A 23,114-nucleotide genomic window follows, 5' to 3' on the forward strand; every position below is an offset into this window, starting at 1 on the left:
ATGGCACCATATTCTTTGTCTACTGTATGCATCATAATAGAAGATAAGCTCCTTTTCCTAGGCAACGTTTAAACACACCTGCTCTATCTAGAATATTGAACACTTTGGGTTACTATCTGCTCCATCCAGGATATTGAGCATTTTGAATTATGGCACCTGAGCAACATTAACAGAAGACATAGAATTTTCTTTTCTTTTGTTTTTATTTCAGGTGACACTGTGTTTAAATGCACCAACTCTATCTACAATATTGAGCACATAAAATCAAGGCAGCAATCTCCTCTCCCCCACTTTTTAAAGAGAAATATCCTTTTTTGTGAAGAGTGAAAAAAAGAAAACTCCCTTTTATGTTACTACCGGCTCTGTCCAGGATATTAAGCCCTTTGTAATATGGCTCTATCAAAGATATTGAGCACTTATGAAATTGAGACCTCCAGAGCACTACTAAAACCAAATTCCTTCTCATTTGAAGAGAAATGCTTTTTTTGGTAAGAAAGAAAAATAAAACTCACTTTTGTTACTAGCTTTTCTATCCAGGATATTGAGCACTTTGGATTATAGCTCTCTGATTACACTAACAAAAGGACAGAGAAGTTCTTTGTATCAGGTGACACTATGTTTAAACACACCTACTGTATCTAGGATATCAAACACTTATAAAATAATTGAGACCTCCAGACACTATTAAAACCAAGTGCTCCCTCTTTGTAGAAGAGAAAATTTTTTTTCAAGTAAGGAGTGAACAAAAATAAAATTACAAACCGCTATTGAAATCGAGGATGCCTAATAAGCTGAATAGTAAACTAAGCATTATTAAAACTGAGTTTCTCTTGTTCCCCTTTCTTTGTACAGAAATGACAAACGTCTAATAACTTTTAAATTTCAATTTGAAAAAATGCTGACTCATTTCCTGTCTTGTGATAACATAGAAACTGTGTTTATTTATTGATGATATGAAATGATTTAAGTGCTTATTCGACCCCCAAAGAATGGACAGAAATTTTCACATCAATGTGACAATGAATGAAATATGGATGCCACATTTGATTCTGGAATGAAATTGGCAAGCAGATGAGCACACAGAAGTAAGTAAAAATCACCCAAATTGACTAAAGATGCAAACATCAGTAGGCAAGCCATTAAAGAACGGCTTCGGTGATGTTGGAAACTAAAGTGTATTGTGAGGCCAGAAACAAATTGTCCAACAAAAAAGACATCAAATTGTTAAAGAATGGTTGGAATAAGACTATGCTGATAAATAAAGTGGAATTTTATCTGAAAGTTATATATATATATATATATATATATATATATATATATATATATATATATATATATATATAATTATTTTTTTTACTATAATAATTAAATACCTACAGACACTAGTGATTTCGGGATTCTTCAGTGCAGGGTGTCACGATTACTACCAGTCGAACGATTCGAACCCCGCGACACGAGACATCTCTGGCTCGATTAGCGGAGGCCGTATCCATTCGGCTACTATTAACCGTGTGAAATAGCGTTGAATTTTAAACATTTTAATTTAAATGTTCATTACGTCAGACAGACAGTGATCAAATCGTTATACAATGATCTACGCATAAGAGCTAAATTGACCGACTTTTAATTCAACGGAAAGTGCTCAACGATAAGAAACGAATTTCTTAAAGGGGCTGTCATAATTATTTTTTTTTACTATAATAATTAAATACCTACAGACACTAGTGTTTCATCCTTTCGGGATTCTTCAGTGCAGGGTGTCACGATTACTACCAGTCGAACGATTCGAACCCCGCGACACGAGACATCTCTGGCTCGATTAGCGGAGGCCGTATCCATTCGGCTACTATTAACCGTGTGAAATAGCGTTGAATTTTAAACATTTTAATTTAAATGTTCATTACGTCAGACAGACAGTGATCAAATCGTTATACGATGATCTACGCATAAGAGCTAAATTGACCGACTTTTAATTCAACGGAAAGTGCTCAACGATAAGAAACGAATTTCTTAAAGGGACTGTCATAATTATTTTTTTTTACTATAATAATTAAATACCTACAGACACTAGTGTTTCATCCTTTCGGGATTCTTCAGTGCAGGGTGTCACGATTACTACCAGTCGAACGATTCGAACCCCGCGACACGAGACATCTCTGGCTCGATTAGCGGAGGCCGTATCCATTCGGCTACTATTAACCGTGTGAAAGTAAAAGATGGTCACACTTTTTGAAGACACTTTTGAAAAGTAAAATTTAATTGAGAAATTTTTGAAAACTTTGAAGTGTCGAACACAATGATAAAATCATTGTTTATTGCTTTTTTTTGTAAGTCGTATATTTCGCTAATACATAGCCTCATCAGGGTCGAAAGTCCGGTTCGTGAATTTCTTTTTCTTTATTTTGGTGTTATGGCGAAGAGACGAGAATTTACGTGTTAGTCCGGTGGTTTCAAGTGTGTAGTGCTCCAGTTTCGAGCGGGATTTAAAGTAAAAGCTGGTCACACTTTTTGAAGACACTTTTTAAAAGTAAAATTTAATTGAGAAATTTTTGAAAACTTTGAAGTGTCGACACAATGATAAAATCATTGTTTATTGCTTTTTTTTTTTTTTGTAAGTCGTATATTTCGCTAATACATAGCCTCTGTTAGTCCGGTCTCTTCGCCATAACACCAAAATGAAGAAAAAGAAATTCACGAACCGGACTTTCGACCCTGATGAGGCTATGTATTAGCGAAATATACGACTTACAAAAAAAAAAAAAAAAAAAAAAAAGAAAGCAATAAACAATGATTTTATTATTGTGTTCGACACTTCAAAGTTTTCAAAAATTTCTCAATTATATATATATATATATATATATATATATATATATATATATATATATATATATATATATATATATATATACTAGCGTGAGTACCCAGCGTTGCCTGGGTTTACATACAGTTACGTTTGGAACACACCTGCTACACTAATCATTTTCATCATGGGTAACATGGATACCCTCACAACAATTCCATAAATAAAAGAACGGATAAAAACATGTAAATTTAATCGTTCCTTAAAAGAAGAAGTACCTGATACCCTCTCCACCAGATATTTCGGCAGAATGGATACAGATAGAAGAAACTATTTCCAAGATATTGAGTACTATAAATACCCACCCTAAAAATAAATAATTAAAAATAAATCATTAGAACTTTTGTTTCACTAAAGATAACAGCGAATGCCCGCGTGATCGCAAAAATAAATAAATAAATAAAAATAACCAAGTAGATAGAACTCCTAAAAAAATGAAGATCTATCAACAATTAATTTCAAAACAATTAAATTAAATTTTTCATCATTTTATGCTTCTAATGTAATCTCCCTCCAAAATAACAAAAATGAATTTGTCATATGTTGGGGTTCATTTTGTTTATAAAAGTGTAAGGTGAAAGTACAGAATGGTGTCATAAAAATTAATTAAATTTATAATTTATTTTATGTTTCAAATGTAATTCCCACGCAAAAAAAAACAAACTGTATTTGTCATGTTTTGCCCCATCCATCTCGATCGCTAAATTTGAAAAAAAAAAAAATGCTAGGGATGATATATCTTGTTGAATGCTGTGGCCAAAAATGGGTGTTCATTTTTAGGTTAAATTTATATAGAAAAGTGATCCCCCACTTTAAAGTGTTAATTTTCTTTTTTTTCGAAATTACTTCTTTTATATTATTTATAAAGATTGTTTAAACGTATTAGGGCCCAAAAAAAGTAGGTCCTAATTTTTTTAGGGGTTAAAAGACGCTGAGTCACGTCGTAAAAATTTACCTTGTTTTTAATTAGAAATTAAAGTTTGTAATCGATGAGATTAACGTGAAAAAAAAAGAAAGAAAAGTGTAAATTGTGGAATTCAGAGGGGGGCAGTAGATCCTATTTTTTTAGGTATTAAACAACGATGGGTCACATCGTAAAATTTGCGATTTCTGTATAGCTGTTTAAAGAATAATAACAACAAACAAATGAAATGATCGGAAGATTCTAAGAGGCAAATAACTCTAAAAGTTTTTTAAATATTCGATGTTGAAATAATAATTCCCAAAAAAATAAATATGTTATCAATATAATTATTGTTTAAAATGTATTAAAAACAATTTTAAATAAAACACTGAAAACAATTCTCTCACTAGAAACATTAATTAAGATACCGCTATTTAATAAAATCGATTTTTCTTAATGTCATATGCAAATGACATAATCTTTTTATTGTATCTAGTTTCCAAGAATGAAGCTATATATAGAAATAAATGAAAGAGTAAAGTAAGGAAACTTTTGTATATATTAATCAAATTGTGAACAAACAAACAAACAGACAGGATTACGGATTTATATATATATAATATAATATATATATATATATATTTATCAATAGATATACTTGCGTGTATATATTTTCAAAATTGAACTTAGGTTAGATAATACTTCATAAAAAAACTAAGTTGTTAGTATATTAGTAAATATACATAAATGATTAATAAATATAAAGTACAAAAATTCTCAAAAAGAGATGCATTCTATAGTATTTTTATTTACTGATCGAAACGTTGAATCTAAACTGTTTCTATAAAGATATCAAAATTACAATTGAATATTTCTCAATTTAAACTTGTGCTTTTTTGCAGTTAACAAGGAAAAATTTAATGGTGAAGAATTTAAAGCGCCTTAAAAGACTTATTGAAAAAGAACAGGGAAAAGAAGAAAGTCAATGGTAAGTGAATGATCTATTTCTGAAATGCAATGATCTGGCTTGGATTTATACTTGTACAAGACTGATAAACTTATAACAATGTGTGCATTAATATGATGCAACTATGAATTTATGTTGCAAGGCACATTACTATAGATCATCATGTCTACAGAAATTGCAATATGAAATTGTAAAACAAATCTTTGCTTAAAGAAAGCAAAGATTTGTTTTACAATTGCAAGCCACTGTGCATCCTGTGGCAGATACCAATGAAAAAATATAGACATTCAGTAATTAAAAAATAAATCTAAATTAATTTCCCTAATGTGGTTATTTAAAACATATATAGGGACAGAATGATCACCGTAGAGATCATTTCCTCTCCAGTAGAGGATTTTCTCATTATGTGCCTGGTCCCCAAGGGAACCACCTGCTCATTATCCAAAAATGAGTTTCTCTCTCTCTCTCTCTCTCTCTTATAGCCATATCACCTCAAATGATCACCTCTTATAGCTCAAACATAATCAATCAATGATTTGTATGTCCTTTTGTCTATCATATATAACTCATACTTATCATATGCTATGCATTTAATCTGTATACTGTATATTAGGACATTTGTCTTTTATTTGTACTAAGTTCACATTGTGTTTTTAATATAAAATGTTATTGTTTTACCCAAGTGTTCAAAGTGTTAGTCTATCACAAATGTACTAATCCTAATCCTAGAGAATAACTCATCAAATCTATACAAATACAAACATATGATAAATTAAGATGTAATATGAAATGAATTATAAAGAATGGTAAAATAACAAAGTAGTTTTTCTACTAAAAAATACCCTTTGATAATTTGTAGTAGAATGAGAAATTTGAGTGCAATATACATAAGCTGTCTAAACATTGTGAGGGATTAGGGTAATCTGATATATGTGCACTTTGTTTAGAGGTTTGAAGTTGTGATGCTATCAACATTAACGCCCCCGCCCAAGTGTTGAGAAGTAAAAACAAAAAGAGGAAAAATATAACAAAAAAAGAGGAAATAAGTTTATGGAGAGGAAGTTGTTCGCTAGGGTACACAAGGGAAACTGAATAAGATTCTTAATCAAGATGTGGCAGACAAAATTTGGACATGAATGTCGATATATTAGTTAGTTTACAGGCACTTTGAGGAGTGGCAATGAGCGACAGTTAGGAACAGTTTATGGACAGTTTTGAGTTTTCAACGGTTGAGGACAGTTTCACAGTTGAAGGCAGGTTGTGATTTGGAGTAGATCAAGATGAGCTGGCCACCAATCGATGACAAAAAGGCCATCAATCGATGACAAAAAGGCCTCGACAAACAATGAAGATGTGGACATTAGTATTCAGAGGGTCGATTGTGTCACACACACACCCAAAGTGCAACTGATACTTGCAGAATTTCTCAGAGTTTGTGTTTTTGTGTTATTTGTTATTCTTGTAAGCCACTGTGCACTCTATGGCAGATGCCGATGTGAGAAGTGGCAACAGGGCCAGAGGAAAAGATGAAAGAGAAGATGGCTATGGAAAAAGTGTTAGGGTCAGTGTTTGCTAACCAGTGGGGTAGCACATGGTCTTACAGTTCAACAAAGCAAAAGAGCAGTGTCATTTGCAGAAACTTTATAGACTTGTGACATTTGTTAAAAGCCTACATGCATTGTAGAAAGATTCATTTTTCAGTTGATGCTTTATGAAATATAAGAATGGAAGAAAGCTTAGTGGTAAACATTATCCACACAACTGGTGCACATTAGAATATGAAAAACTGAGTGACACTAACAATCCTGGTCAATGACGTACAATACAAACGGTTTTAACTGATTAGTCACTTTTGTTTCATTTTATTCTAGTCGAAGTTCTCAGAAATCAAGGCGTTTCTTTATGAGACTAACACTTGATCCCTGTATGAGATACATAGATATTCAAGTATTCTGTTTACATTCTTTGTACCTGTCAAAAGTTGAGTTAGTAAAGTAGTTAAAAACATTAATTTTCCTCTCCTCAATTGTAAACTCTATGATAGTATATCTTTTTTGTGTTCACTTGGTATTACCGGATTCTAGAACAAGACTTCATCTAATATTGAGATAATATCACTTAGAAAAGATGCTCTAATCCATGTATAAGCCAGTATAGGGTAGCCACACCAAGTGGATTTTATTTTGCATTCGAATATGTTATTTTGAATATTTAGTCAACGTTTAAACCCTTGTATAGAGAGAGACCTTATACATTCGAGGATAGTGTCTAGTAGGCATTCAAGTCCTTTCCAGTAGGCATTATGAAAGGCAAAGTGACAGTTTGTTATTTTTAACCTCGATCATGCTCGACAATCTTGCACATAACGGAACATTTGATGAATGTTCAGATGATAGGAGTATCAGGTAAAAAGAGACCCACTTGACATATTTGTCATTTTTATGATCTGAGAGAAATGTGTTGATGCAATATAGATTGAAGCAAAAAATAAATTCTTCCACTCCAATAAAAAAATCACATATTGTGTGTGTTTGGATGGTCCCATTTTGAAAAAGAAAAGGACGATAACTTCAAACATATCTGTTATTAAGCTTAACTTGTATATTCAAATACTTGAGTCGTGTTCAATCGTAAGAGCAATAAAAACAGATCCATTGTTTGTTTTTATTGGTTGAAAAATTGGTTAAAATCTGTTATATTTCTAACATTTATCTAAAAGTATTGTTACGGGCTTGGAGAAGCTAAGTCGGGGTGATCACTCCTGGTTAGAATCTTCGACTCTAAAATGGCGCTTCACCCTACGTTTCTCGTAACACAGAATAAAAATAAAAGATAAAGATCTAAAGTGCATCGGGTGCCCTAGAATGATATGTTGTCTAAGAGTCATGAATGACTCATTTAACCTTGAACGATTTGAATGCAAAGCAAGAATGACACAAAACGTGGATAATAACGGCTTTATCTCTCGTCTATCTCTTCTCTTCTCTATATAAATAAAATGAAGTCGCCTCTTCTCTTCTCTATCTCTATCTATCTATCTTCTATCCTATCTATCTATCTATCTATCTATCTATTATCTTCTATTTATCTATCTTCTTCTATTCTTCTATCTATCCTTCTATCTATCTTCTATCTATTCTATCTTCTATCTTCTATTCTATCTATCTTCTTCTATATATTCTTCTATCTTCTTCTATCTATATATCTATCTTCTATTTTATATCTATCTATCTTCTCTTCTCTATTCTCTATCTCTTCTCTTCTATCTATTCTTCTATCTATTCTTCTATCTATCTATCTATCTCTTCTCTTCTCTATATAAATAAAATGAAGTCATTTTCCCCTCTATATTTGACCTTAATAGGATTAAAACTCAAAACATTTCATGAAAACGTAATGTGCACAAACTGCAGCACATTATCTGAGGTGTGCTATAGGCCTATTACCCTTACACTTCCTCGATAACCGGGTATTCCTATATTTTTTCTGGTGAGAGTTCACTGCCAAAACCTGTAAGAATCAATGGAAGTGGTAAAATCTTTCATACTCCCCCCCCCCCGCGACCACTAAACACCGTTGAGGATACGTCCACAGGAGAATTTGGGAGGAAAGACCGGTTGGCGTTCTTAGTTGCTTAAAAAAAATGGAATGGCATTTTACCGTCTGGTGAAACGTAACTTTCGATGACATCTATTATATGGGTTACTTATACCATTACTTTTATTTCTTCTTTTTTTCTTTATTTATTTTCCTTTTTTTCGGGGGGGGGGTGCGATTGGAAGGGTTACTTAAACGAAACGAACTAACCTTGGATTCAAGGTTTTACAACAACCTATAAAACAGTCAGCCGCTAGCGTTCTTCAAATGTTCAAACGATTACCCGATTTATATATTTTATTTACTGTATTTTTCCTTCTATTATGTCTCCAGTGATTTTGTACGTGCTTCTAGGGGGGAGAGCTGACTTCTTATTTTCAGATTAGTTACGCATTCATTATTTATTTCTATACATTCAATTTCTGGTAGTTTCATAAGCCCAATTGCTATTACCCTATCGGTATGGAACCAGACGACATTCCAATTGGTAAAACGTGACGACAAAGAAAACAATACAAAAAAGAAAAGAAAAGAAAACAAAACAAATAACAAACCGTTACACTAACACCTAACAATGATACGGTTAAAAATACTTTTTTGGCATAGAACAAACCAACAATAACACAAAATTATGATTAAAATCTATTAAACATTTATTCGTTATACACGGTCAGTTTTCTGGTTTTATTTATTTCTTTTTTATTCCCCCCCACCCCATTTGTACGTTTTGCCTGTTTGTTTTGTTTCTTTGGTTTTATTGCAGAAAACAATCCAACAAAATAAATAAATAAATAAAATAAAATAAAAACAAAACAAAAGAAAATAATATAAACATAATTGCATTAAGTTCCTTGGATTTTTTTTTTTTTTTTTTTTGCATTTGTATTCATTCCAGTTCGTTTTGTTTGTTTGTTTGTTTGTTTTTTTTTTTTTTTTTTTTTTTTTCCTGTACTCTGCGGCTGACACCGATGACTGCCGGGCTCGCCCGATCAATGCTTGACAGGAATTCACAAGAATTAGGGTCAAATTATGCAGGACTTCCTTCATTTTTTTTTAAACTTATTCTTGAGCCCTAAATACCTACAAATGATTTCTTAACACCCTTTCTTACACATCCCCCCAGTTTTTGCCATTAATTCTTTCAATTTTACGCGCATAAAACACATAAAAATAACATTATACATATTTCGGTCCTTTTGCTTACCGCGGGGGGGGGGGGGGCTAATACAGTTTCATTTGTTCGCCAGTTGGGCATTAACAGAACAAATTCAACATAACTCATTGCGGATTTATTTCGTTTACAAAATAAAGTCTGCTGTTTGCATTTACAGAAAATTTACTCCCGTCATGTATTAGCAAAACCAGCGAGGCATCTATAAATATAAAAACGAAAATGTGTGTGTGTGTGTGTGTGTGTGTGTGTGTGTGTGTGTGTGTGTGTGTGTGTTCGCTTCTTCTTCTTCTTCTTCTTCTTCTTCTTCTTCTTCTTGTGTATGTCCGCGAATGCTTCGGCTTGCAAATCAGACTTCCTCGCACCTGTTCATTGCGCTTCATAAACCTTCATATAATGCCCTTATCAGTCAACAACCTATAACAGTCAGCCGCTAGCGTTCTTCAAATGTTCAAACGATTACCCGATTTATATATTTTATTTACTGTATTTTTCCTTCTATTATGTTTCCAGTGATTTTATACGTGATTCTAGGGGGGGGGGGCTGACTTCTTATTTTCGGATTAGTTACTCATTCATTATTTATTTCTATACATTCAATTTATGGTAGTTCCATAAGCCCAATTACTATTACACTATCCATATGGCACCAGACGTCATTCCAATTAGTAAAACGCGACGACAAAGAAAACAACACAAAAAACAAAAAACAAATAACAAACCGTTATATTTACACCTAACAATTATACGGTTAAAAATACTTTTTGGCATAGAACAAACCAACAATAACACAAAATTATGATTAAAATCTATTAAACATTTATTCGTTATACACGGTCAGTTTTCTGGTTTTATTTATTTTTTTTATCCCCCCATTTGTACTTTTTGCCTGTTTGTTTTGTTTCTTTGATTTTATTGCAGAAAACAATCCAACAAAAATAAAAAATAAAAAACAAAACAAAATAATATAAACATAAACATAATTGCATTTTACACACTAAGTTTTCTGGGATTTTTTTTTTTTTTTTTGCATTTGTATTCATTCCAGTTTGTTTTGTTTTTCCTGTACTCTGCGGCTAACACCGATGACTGCCGGTCTCGCCCGATCAATGCTTGACGGGAATTCACAAGAATTAGGGTCGAATTATGCAGGACTGCCTTGATTTTCTTTTTTTTTTTTTTAACTTTCTTGGGCCCTAAACACCTATAAACGATTTCTTAACACGCTTTCTTACATTTTTTCCCCATGTTTTTGCCATTAATTCTTTCAATTTTACGCGCATAAAACACATAAAAATAATATTATACATGTTTGTGTCCTTTTGCTTATCGGTGGGGGTGGGGTGGGGCTAATACAGTTTCATTTCGCCAGATCGAACACTACAGAACAAATTCAACATAACTCATTGCGAGTTTATTTCCTTTACAAAACAAAGTCCGCTGTTTGCATTTACAGAAAATTTACTCCCGTCATGTATTAGCAAAACCAGCGAGGCATCTATAAATATAAAAACGAAAATGTGTGTGTGTGTGTGTGCGCGCGCGTTCGCTTCTTGTGCATGTCCGCGAATGCTTTGGCTTGCAGATCAGACTTCCTCGCAACTGTTCATTGCGCTTTATATACCTTCATATAACGCCCTTATCAGTTCCTCTCCATTCTGGCACAGATTATTAGGGGACTGGCTTTTTTCCCCTTTCGTTTCCACCTTAGCGTCAAGGCTTTGGGGTTCAATCCGACCTTCCGACCAAAACTTTTCTTTTTCTTTTACACCTCTTTTTAACACACACACCTCCAAACACCCGGGCAACGCCGGTCATTCCCCCCCGCTAGTCTATATAAATAAAATGAAGTCATTTTCCCCCTCTGAGTTTGACCTAAATAGGATTAAAACTATGACCTCTGTTTTCATAAACAGGTTTAGAGGTGGGAAAGGATGCCATAGAGGTCACAACAAAGCATACATGAAACGAATAACGTTGGAAGTGTGTAGATTCTGACTCCATATAATTAAAGACAGACAAATATTGAAGGTTGAGAACCGACTTTATTTACTACTAACAACTTGTATAAGAAGAGGCAAAGTGTTCGTAGGATGGAATGTGATTTAACGAAGAATGGATTGTCCGATGGAGATATTTGACGGTTTGTATTAGGGTGAAATGTTCGTAGAAAATTTGCAGGTATGTACGAGTTAACAAGGAATTAATGTTCGTAAAACGTTTGTAGGTATGTATGAATTGACAAGGAATGAATGTTCGTAAACTGTTTGTAGGCATGTATGAATTGACAAGGAATGAATGTTCGTAAAATATAACTTATCTTTTGGACGAGGGAGATGGTTAGGGTAGGCCAGTCATCCTGCTGTCGGTGATGCGTGTCCTGGCTTGTAACTGGAAAGCGATTGACTTCTTTCATCAGCAGCTAGCAGCCGCCCGGCGTCTTCGTCTTCTTTTTCCTCCTCTCTCTTCTTTGGTTTGTATGAATTAGGCAGTGTCTAAAATTGAAGGCGTCTGGCCCATAACATGAGAGCGTAATCGGCTTCAGTTCACTGGTGTTTTATTTCTTTTTCTTCTTCATTATGTCTCTTCAGGTTTGGTGACAGAATCCGTCCATACGTTCACTGACGCAGCGGGGCGAGTTCTCTTCTCTTCATCTCTTTAGGTCGGGTGGGAGAATCTTCCGTGCGTTCACTGACGCAGCAGGGCGAATCTCCTCTTCCCTCCTTTGGTTCCCTCAAACCCCTCCTTTTATAGTGGCAAACTGGCCCCCAGTGACTGTGATATTTGAGGTGTTTATTTTAGGCGCGGAGCTCATCCATTGGTCGATAATTATTTTGTGATTATTTTAGTTTTTTCTTCCCAAGCGGAAGCGATGCGTGCAGCCATGTGCAAAAGACGATTTTTCATTTTGTCTCTCATGGTGGATGCGTTAACATCCGGTTCGCTGCTAATTCTCATCATATTCCCACAAAACTGAAGACATTTCTAATGTGCACAAACTGACCCCCCCCCCCCGTGACCACTTAACACCATTGCGGATACGTCCACAGTTGAATTTGAGAGGAAACATTGGTTGGCGTTCTTAGTTGCTTAAAAAAAATGGAATGGCATTTTACCTTCGGGTTAAACACAACTTTCGATTACATTTATTATAGGGTTACTTGGGCCATTTGTTTTATTTCTTCTTTTTTTTCTTCCTTTTTTTTATTTATTTTCCTTTTTTGCCAGGGGGGGGGACTGCGAATCGAAGGATTACTTAAACGAAACGAACTAACCTTGGATTCAAGGTTTTTACAACAACCTATAACAGTCAGCCGCTAGCGTTCTTCAAATGTTCAAACGATTACCCGATTTATATTTTTTATTTACTGTATTTTTCCTTCTATTATGTTTCCAGTGATTTTATACGTTATTCTAGGGGGGGGGGCTGACTTCTTATTTTCGGATTAGTTACTCATTCATTATTTATTTCTATACATTCAATTTATGGTAAGCCCAATTACACTATCCATATGGCACCAGACGTCATTCCAATTAGTAAAACGCGACGACAAAGAAAACAACACAAAAAACAAATAACAAACCGTTATACTTACACCTAACAATTATACGGTTAAAAATACTTTTTGGCATAGAACAAACCAACAATAACACAAAATTATGATTAAAATCTATTAGTTATACACGGTCAATTTTCTGGTTTTATTTATTTCTTTTTTTTTTTTTTCTCCCATTTGTACTTTTTTCTTTTTTTTTTTTGTTTCTTGATTTTATTGCAGAAAACAATCCAACAAAAAAATAAATAAATAAAATAAAAACAAAATAAAATAATATAAACATAATTGCATTTTACATTTTACACACTAAGTTTTCTGGGTGTTTTTTTTTTTTTTTTTTTTGCATTTGTATTCATTCCAGTTCGTTTTGTTTGTTTTGTTTTGTTTTTTCCTGTACTCTGCGGCTGACACCGATGACTGCCGGTCTCGCCCGATCAACCCTTGACAGGAATTTACGAGAATTAGGGTCGAATTATGCAGGATTGCAGGACTGCCTTCATTTTTTTTTTTTTTTTTTTAACTTTCTTGGGCCCTAAACACCTACAAACGATTTCTTAACACCCTTTCTTACATTTTTCCCCCATGTTTTTGCCATTAATTCTTTCAATTTTACGCGCATAAAACACATAAAAATAACATTATACATATTTCGGTCCTTTTGCTTACCGGTGGGGGTGGGAGGGCAAATACAGTTTCATTTCTTCGCCAGATCGGACACTACAGGACAAATTCAACATAAATCATTACGGGTTTATTTCGTTTAAAAAATAAAGTCCGTTGTTTGCATTTACAGAAAATTTACTCCCGTCATATGTTAGCTAAATCACGGGGAGGGGGGGATGCATCTATAAATATAAAAGCGAAAATGTGTGTGTGTGTGTGTGTACATTCGCTTCTTCTTGTGTATGTCCGCGAATGCTTTGTCTTGCAGGTCAGACTTCCTCGCACCTGTTCATTGCGCTTCATAAACCTTCATATAATTCCCTTATCAGTTCCTCTACATCGTGGCACAGATGGTTAGGTGACTGGCTTCTTTTTCCCTTTCGTTTCCACCTTCGCGTCAAGGCTTTGGGGTACAGTCCAACCTTCCGACCAAAACTTTACACTTCTTTTTAGCACACACACCTCCAAACACCCGGGCAACGCCGGGTATGCCCGCTAGTCTATATAAATAAAATAAAATCATTTTCCACCTCTGAGTTTGATTTTAATTTGATTAAACTCAAGTCATTTCATGCAAATGTAATGTGCACAAGCTGATTGCCCCCCCCCCCGACCACTTAACACCGTTGCGGGTACGTCCACTGGAGAATTTGTGAGGAAAGACCGGTTGGCGTTCTTAGTTGCTTAAAAAAATATTGAATGGCATTTTACCGTCGGGTGAAACGCAACTTTCGATTACATCTATTATATGGGTTACTTATACCATTTCTATTATTTCTTCTTTTTTTTTATTTTTTATTTATTTTCCTTTTTTTCGGGGGCGGGGGCTGCGATTGGAAGGGTTACTTAAACGAAACGAACTAACCTTGGATTCAAGGTTTTACAAAACCTATAACAGTCAGCCGCTAGCGTTCTTCAAATGTTCAAACGATCACCCGATTTATATTTTTTATTTACTGTATTTTTTCTTCTATTATGTTTCCAGTGATTTTATGCGTGATACTAGGGAGGTGAGCTGACTTCTTATTTTCAGATTAGTTACTCATTCATTATTTATTTCTATACATTCAATTTCTGGTAGTTTCATAAGCCCAATTGCTATTATGCTATCAATATGGAACCAGACGACATTCCAATTGGTAAAACGCGACGACAAAGAAAACAACACATAGGGTATATGGTTAGAAAAGAAGGAAAAAAAAAGAAATGTACCGAGCGTATCTGCATCGCTCTTTGGGAAGGAAAAAGGAACGGATGGCCAGCGCATTTGTATACGCGAAGGGCATCTTGGGAAGGCAGAGCATGATGAGAGAATCTATTTTTTTTCCTGTCTCTTCCTTTATTTTCTAGATAGGAGAATATAAAAGCAGGGAAAAATTCCCGGGGGGGGGGGGCAGAGAGAAAAGAGTCGTGAACATCTTCTCTTGAAAAGAATTTTGTATTGTTGATGTTCGGATTGTGCGGTGTGACATTGGTGGCGAGAGGCCAGGTGTGGTCGATTGGAAAAGAAGAGGACAGAAACGTGCTGTTGTCGAGAGAGTGACTTACTCCTTCCCGAACCCCAGAACCGAATCCTGATTATAACGCTAGAAGCTATTTCGGCGAGTCAAGCAGGTTAACATGGCTGACTGGAGACTCTCAACTGGGGAGGGTGACCTAATTAAATGGCTGGAAAAATTAAAGATGGTGGCAAGGTTGCAAAAAATCGAAGACGTGGTCACCCTGCTGCTGCTCTACTTATAGGGGGAAGCCATCACAATTTACCAGCAGATGCGCAATGAAGATAAGGGAGATCTTGCCTCAGTGGAGCAAAGACTGAAATTGGCTTTTGCTGAGAGTCCATTTGAAGCACTCGGCAAGCTTGCAAGTTTGAGGTGGACAGGTGAGTCTGTTGACGTCTTTACTGCAGAGATCAGAAGATTGGCAGGATTGGCTGGTTACGTGGGGAGGAGTCTGGATATGACGGTAAAGCTATACCTAGTGAATGGCTTCCCAGAAGAAATCTCCGCAAACATGCAGAGAATCACCGAAATCACTACGATGGAAGTGGACGATCTCTTGGTCCACGCCAGAGTCCTAGTCAAGAATGTTAAGGGCCCAATCGTGGCTGCAGCTGTGAGTGGAAATAAGGGCATGAGGCCCCACTTGAATGACGAGAGACAGGCAGCAAGGCGACAGGAGGGGAGGCCTGCCATGAGTGCTTCCAGTGTCAGGGTCCTCACTTGCTCAAGGACTGCAAAGAGCCGAGACCGGGAGTCATCTGCTACCGATGTGGACGAGTGGGGCATATTAGCCGCTATTGCGTTGCTGCACAGAACCAGGGAAACGAGTGAAGGGGAGCCATTGAGCCAGTGGTTCCCCCTTCTATGTGGAAATGGCGCACAACGAAACGTTGCCTCAGTTATCGGTAGTGGTCAATGGGAAGTGAGCCATGGCCCTTGTTGACTCAGGCTGCACCACAACGTTGGTAATGAAGAATGTCGCTAGATCATGGAGTGGAACAAGGAGTATTAAGACCGTGGATGGCAGGGAGTTGAAATGCCTGGGAGAGACAATAGCGGAAGTACTGGTGCAAGGTGTGCCTATTGGACTACGAGCCCTGATGTTGGATTGTCTGGTTGGTGATGTTGATGTGGTATTAAGTGTGAGTGCGATCAACCAACTGGGGGGCGCTACGTTGAGAGGGGGCCAAGTAACTTTTGGACGCCTCAGCACAGTAGGAATAGCAGGTGTGGAAAGTGATAGAAATATCAGAACACAAAAACCAGAGATTTGCTGCATCGAGGATGAGGATTTCCTGGTGAGGTTCGATGGTGAAAGGTGGACGGTGGAATGGAAATGGATCTCCAGGCCTCAGGAACTACGAAACAAAGTAAGCTGCTACGAGAATACACTGCGAGGAGAAATAAGAAAAGGATTCGAGGAAGAAGTGGAGATGTGGATAGAGGAGGGAATTCTGAAACCGTGGACAGGGGAAGAAAAAGGAGTGCTACCATTACTGGCGGTTGTTCAACCCACAAAGAATAAAGTTAGACCGGTACTGGATTTCAGAGAATTAAACAGATACGTAGCCTGCCACACTGGAAAGGGGATTGATGTATGTGAAGAGGTGATGAGAAAGTGGAGGAGAATGAAGCAGGCCACTAAGATTATCGACCTGAAATCGGCTTATCTCCAGATCCATGTAGATGAAAAACTCTGGAAACATCAATTGGTCCGGTACAAGGGGAAGTTGTATTTCCTGACGAAGTTAGGCTTTAGGCTGAGCTCAGCCCAAAAAATTATGACCGCCATGCTGAAGACGGTGCTGAGTAAAGATTGTACAGTGGACAAGGCCACTAATTCGTACATTGACGACATTCTCGTGGAGGAAGCAGAGGTGACAGCAGAGAAAGTGAGAGGCCATGTCGCGAGGTATGGGTTGACTGCAAAACCGGCGGAGTCCCTGGATGGAGGAGCGGCGCTCGGGTTGAAACTATGCCAAGATGGCAAAGGAAGCCTTGTCTTTAGACGAGGGAATGCAATACCCGAAATCGGAACCGACCTGACAAAACGAGAACTCTTCTCGATCTGTGGGAGACTGGTGGGACACTATTCAATCGCTGGCTGGCTCAGGATAGCGTGCAGCTTTGTTAAACGATCAGGTCAGTAGTGACTGGCGATAAGAGAGTTAGGACCAGAGGTGTTGCAGAAATGCTGATCAAGCGCAAGCTTGGAGCACTTGCAGATTTGATAGCGGAATTCCAGTTGAAGGTATCTGTAGTGCTGGTCCCATCAGAAAAGAACAAAGCGGATTCAATGACACGGGTAAAGAAGGCCTGGCTGCAAGAGAGAAAGGAGGTTTCCTCAGTATGCTGTGCAGGAGAGGAAGTTAAAAAGTTACATGAAATGCACCACTTTGGTCCAGAACGGACATTATTCCTGGCAAGAGAGGTTTATCCGGAAACCACCGAGAAGGAGGTCAGGGAGGTAGTGGAGCACTGTCAGAAGTGCCAATCGATAGACCCTGGACCATCCAGACATGAAGCAGGAGAGTTACACATTGTAGAGGACTGGAAGCGATTGGCCATTGATATGACCCATTATCGTCATAAGCTGTATCTGTCGATGGTCGACTGTGGACCGGGGAAGTTTGCCATATGAAGAGAGATCAGGGCAAAAGCTGCATGGGCGATCAGAGGGGTTATCGAAGAAATATTTTTGGAAAGAGGGCCGGTTGAGGAACTGTTAATGGACAATGGCCCCGCTTTCCGATCAGAAGCCTTTAAAGGGGTGTGTGATAGGTGGGGAGTAAGGCAATTTTTTAGGGCAGCATATCGGCCGAGTGGCAATGGAATAGTGGAGAGGAATCATTGTACCATCAAGGCTGCTGCGGAAAAAAGCAACATTTCACCCATGGAGGCGGTGTTTTGGTACAACATCTCACCGAAAACCAGGCAAGATGAGACAACTGTGCCTCATAGAGCCATCTTTGCATATAAGTGGCGGCATCCGTGCAACAAAACGGTAGGAATTGCGGGTTAAGAAGCCACATTTAGAGTGGGCGAGGAGATGTGGGTAAAGCCCCCCAATGCAGTATGTACCACTCGCTGGGGGAGGAGGGGTCGTAACGGGAACACAGTCAAAGAACAACGTAATGGTGAATGGCGTTCCCCGGCATATCCTAGACCTGCGTCATGTAACCCTGCCAGTGCGCACTGATGGCAGTGAAGAGGAGGAAGCCGATATCCACCAAGAAGCTAACGATGCACCCCAATTCGACTTAGCCCCACATTGTGGTTCTTTACAACTAGACGAGAATGTCTGTAGTGAACCTGAAAATGTTAACCCCCAAGAAGTTGTCCCCCAGAGGCCCCAATGTGAGAGGGGGAGGCCTGCTTGGATGAAGGATTATGAAGTGTCTTATTGATCTCAAAGATCAGGGGGGCGTGTGGGGTATATGGTTAGAAAAGAAGAAGAAAAAAAAAGAAAAAGAAACGTACCGGGCGTATCTGCATCGCTCTTTGGAAAAGAAGAAGGAAAGGATGGACAGCGCATATGCGAAGGGCATCTTGGGGAGGTAGAGCATGATGGGAGAAGCTATTTTTTTCCCCCTGTCGCTTCCTTTTTTCTCTAGATAGGAGGATATAAAAGCAGGGGAAAATTCCCGGGGTGGGGGCAGAGAGAAAAGAGTCGTGAACATCTTCTCTTGAAAAGAATTTTGTATTGCTGACGTTCGGATTGTACGGTGTGACATTGGTGGCGAGAGGCCAGGTGTGGTCGATTGGAAAAGAAGAGGACAGAAACGTGCTTTGTCGAGAGAGTGACTCACTCCTTCCCGAACCCCAGAACCGAATCCTGATTATAACGCTAGACAAAACAAATAACGAACCGTTATATTTACACCTAACAATTATACGGTTAAAAATACTTTTTGTCATAGAACCAACAATAACACAAAATTATGATTAAAATCTATTAAACATTTATTCGTTGTACACGTTCAATTGTCTGGTTTTATTTCTTCCTTTTTTTTTCTCCCATTTGTACTTTTTGCCTGTTTGTTTTGTTTCTTTGATTTTATTGCAGAAAACAGTCCAACAAAAAATAAAAAATAAAAATAAAAACTAAACAAAATAAAATAAAATAATATAAACATAATTGCATTTTACACACTAAGTTTTCTGGGAGTTTTTTTTTTTTTTTTTTTTGCATTTGTATTCATTCCAGTTCGTTTTGTTTGTTTTTTTGTTTTGTTTTGTTTTTCCTGTACTCTGCGGCTGACACCGATGACTGCCGGTCTTGCCCGATCAATGCTTGACGGGAATTCACGAGAATTAGAGTCAATTTATGTAGGACTTCCTTCATTTTTTTTTTTTTTACTTTCTTGGGCCCAAGAAGACCTACAAACGATTTCTTAACACCCTTTCTTACATATTCCCCCAGTTTTTTCCCTTAATTCTTTCAATTTTACGTGCATAAAACACATAAAAATAACATTATACATATTTGAGTCCTGTTGCTTACCGGTGGTGGTGGCGGGCAAATACAGTTTCATTTCTTCGCCAGATCGGACACTAATAGAACAATTTCAAAATAAATCATTACGGGTTTATTTCGTTTACAAAATAAAGTCCGCTGTTTGTATTTACAGAAAATTTACTCCCGTCATAACCAGGGGTGGGAGGGAGGTGCATCTATAAATATAAAAGCGAAAATGTGTGTGGGGGGATGTGTGGGGGGGATGTGTGTGTGTGTGTACATTCACTTCTTCTTGTGTATGTCCGCGAATGCTTTCTCTTGCACGTCAGATGTCCTCACACCTTTTCATTGCGCTTCATAAACCTTCATATAACGCCCTTATCAGTTCCTCTCCATCGTGGGACAGATGGTTAGGTGACTGGCTTTTTTTCCCTTTCGTTTTCTCCTTCGCGTCAAGACTTTGGGGTTCAATCCGACCTTCTGTCCAAAACTTTTCGTTTTCTTTTACACCTCTTTTTAACACACACACACCTCCAAACACCCGGGAAACACCGGGTACCCCCCGCTAGTTAGACATATAATTGAAATTTAATGCAATACCTCAATGGGTCGGGGTGAGGTCAAGCAAATGATAAAATAAATAAAAACAGTCTGGAGAAAAAAATAAACATGGATGGAAGCGGGTGTTGTGTTTGGGAGATGGGGTATTAGAAATGGGTTACTTAACTGCAGATAAAATATATCGCATGGCCAGTGTAGCTTCTTTTTGTCTTGCTTTTTTCTTTATATTATTATTATTTTTAAAAGTCTATGGACACAGATATATTGCATTCTGTAGTCTCTTTCAAGTTCATCGCCATTATCTCGTCGACCCGAAACTTGCAGGCATTGTATGTTATCTTACATCGTATCATGTGCCTATCATTTTCACGCTGATTTTTTTCCTGATGGTAAAGCATTAGATTTCTTTTAGTCGCCTTTATGGAGATATGAGTTAGACATCAAAAGAAAGTCCTTCATTTTATTCTCGAAATAATACTGGTCACTGGTTCCTTCCATTGCTTTTTGGCATGGTGGCGTGAGGAGTTTTTCCATCCGCTTTACTCATGGTCTCGACCCAAAAAGACCGATTTTTTTGTATCTCTCGCTTAAAGATTTTTCTCCTCCTCCTTCCTTCTTTTCTTATTGCTGCTACTACTTTTTGGGGCATCGATTTTTACACATGGAGAGAGGAGGAGTGAACAAAGGGAAAAAAAGGGCTGGATGTTAAAGGTGGTTGTAGGGTTCTCGTTGCTAGTGTTGTGTGTGAGGGATGGTGGGCTTGGTAGGACTCTGGCTGTTAGCGATGTCATGTGTGAGGGAGGGGGTTCTTGGTAGGGGTCTACGTTTGATTTGGAGAACAAGGAATAGGGGTTCGTTACTCGCAGATATTTATTCATTTATATATTTATTTATTATTTTTTCTTTCGTTTCTTTTCCCCTCTCTTCCTATATCATTACAGTATGTGTAAATTTCTATTTACAGTTGTGATTTTTTTCCAACAACATATGAACTACCTGTAAGTAAACCTTTTAACTTTATATTATCATTTAGTATATTTATACTTGACTGACATATTCATTAAGCTATATGTATAGAGAGAGAGAGAGAGAGAGAGAGAGAGAGAGAGAGAGAGAGAGAGAGAGAGAGAGAGAGAGAGAGAGAGATAATTACTATAGAAAAATGCGAGCATGAAAAAAAAATATGGTTAAGCTTAAACATGGAAACATAAAGGACTAGTTGTAAAAACTGGAAAAAAGGACAATATATTCTAGTAAAAAATATAATGCATTTATAACTTAAAATATTGCAGCATTAAGAATTGATTATATAATGTTATAAATTGAATTTAAAAAAATCTTAATGCTGCAATATTTTAATATAAATTTATAATATTTTTACTAGAATATCTTGTCCTTTTCTTTTCCAGTTTTAACAACTAGTCCTTTACTTTCTATGTTTAAGCTTTACCATATTACCTTTCATGCTCGCATTTTTCTATTGTAATTCATGATTTTTCCAGGCTTCAAATAAATTCACTTGTTCTTTGTTAAATTCAGTCTTATTTTTTTGCCCCCATAAACACATGTAGTAACAATGTATGGCACTCGTCTGCTTCAATAAAATCCCTCCAATTATCTCTCTTTCATTCTTTCATTCTGTCTGTTTCACTTATTATGTCTCTTTTCACAACAGCAGTGAATTTGTTGCAACAGTAGTCGTTGAAAGAAACTGGTTGCTATGGAAACTAGTAAAAAAAAAAGCGTCGTTCACCTCCTTACATATTTTTATGATTTTGAACACCACTAAAGTCATCATAACTTTTGTTTTAGTGATCAAAAATTGAAAAAATTTTTTCATATTATAGCCGAGAAAGTGATCTGTAAATTGTAATAATTGTTTGAAATTTGGTCGAAAAATGAGTGAGCAGTGAAACTTTAAAGCAGTTCTAAATGACTAAAACTGCCACTTAACCATATATTCAAACACTACTGTGTTTGAATGATATGTAATTATTGCTACAATTATTTTAATACCTAGTGTTTGATCCTTTTGGGAATATTAATATTGCAGCATTAATAATTTTTTTAAATTCAATTTATAACATTATATAATCCATTCATTCATTCAATATTTTAAGTTATGAATTTATTATATTTTTTACTAGAATATCTTGTCCTTTTCGATTCCAGTTTCCACAACTAGTCCTTTACTTTTCCATGTTTAAGCTTAACCATATTACTTTTCATGCTCACATTTTATATATATATATATATATATAAAGCTGAACGTCTCTGTGTGTGTCTGGTCACGAATAGGCTCCTATATGGTTGACTATTATAGAAAACTGATCACACATAATTATAAAAGATGTATCGAGACACAGGAATGGGCATGTTTGATCTGGCATAATTATGATTTATTAAAATTGTGGGGTCTGTGTACGCGCCTGGTCCACAAAGTATGAAAATAAAATATTTAAAAATTAAAAAAAAAACGTTTACAAGTATTTTTGATATAAATGTACATAATAATACTTTGATAAGTATGTTTTAACTTATATAGGGATGGTATAATAAAATTGTGGGATCTGTGTTCGCACCTGGCCTCCATAAAATGGAAATAGGCACAAACTTTAATAAAGACTTTTCATATCTATCTGCGTAAGTATACTTTGATAATTATGTTTCAGTTTGAAGAAATATGGTATAATAAAATTATGGGGTGTTCGTTCGCGCCTGACCTCCATAGAATGGAAATATGTCACAAAGTTTAACAAGGTTTTTTAATATAGATCCACAGAACATTGTGATAAGTGTTTCAGTGTGAACAGGTATGGTATAATAAATTATGGGGTTTATCTATTTTATTTTTACTTTCATCATATTTTGCT

At 36.5% G+C, this 23,114-nt stretch overlaps 1 protein-coding gene across 5 annotated transcripts in view; it reads left to right on the forward strand.

Moving 5' to 3' along the window:
* LOC145240709 (putative tubulin polyglutamylase TTLL9) overlaps nucleotides 1-23,114 on the forward strand; it is a 209,885-nt gene that overhangs the window by 85,934 nt on the left and 100,837 nt on the right. For all 5 annotated transcript variants that reach the window (XR_013862527.1, XM_080104001.1, XM_080103997.1 and 2 more), the window contains exons 5-6: nucleotides 4,667-4,752; nucleotides 21,206-21,239. Coding sequence is in view for 4 of the 5 variants with exons in the window: in XM_080104001.1 (XP_079960127.1) it covers nucleotides 4,667-4,752; nucleotides 21,206-21,239 (120 nt within the window). In the remaining variant the exon portion in view is untranslated. The remainder of the gene's footprint in view (nucleotides 1-4,666; nucleotides 4,753-21,205; nucleotides 21,240-23,114) is intronic.

This window comes from Euprymna scolopes, chromosome 1, assembly GCF_053919585.1.
Source record: "Euprymna scolopes isolate OS-2025 chromosome 1, ASM5391958v1, whole genome shotgun sequence".
NCBI lineage: Eukaryota > Metazoa > Mollusca > Cephalopoda > Sepiida > Sepiolidae > Euprymna > Euprymna scolopes.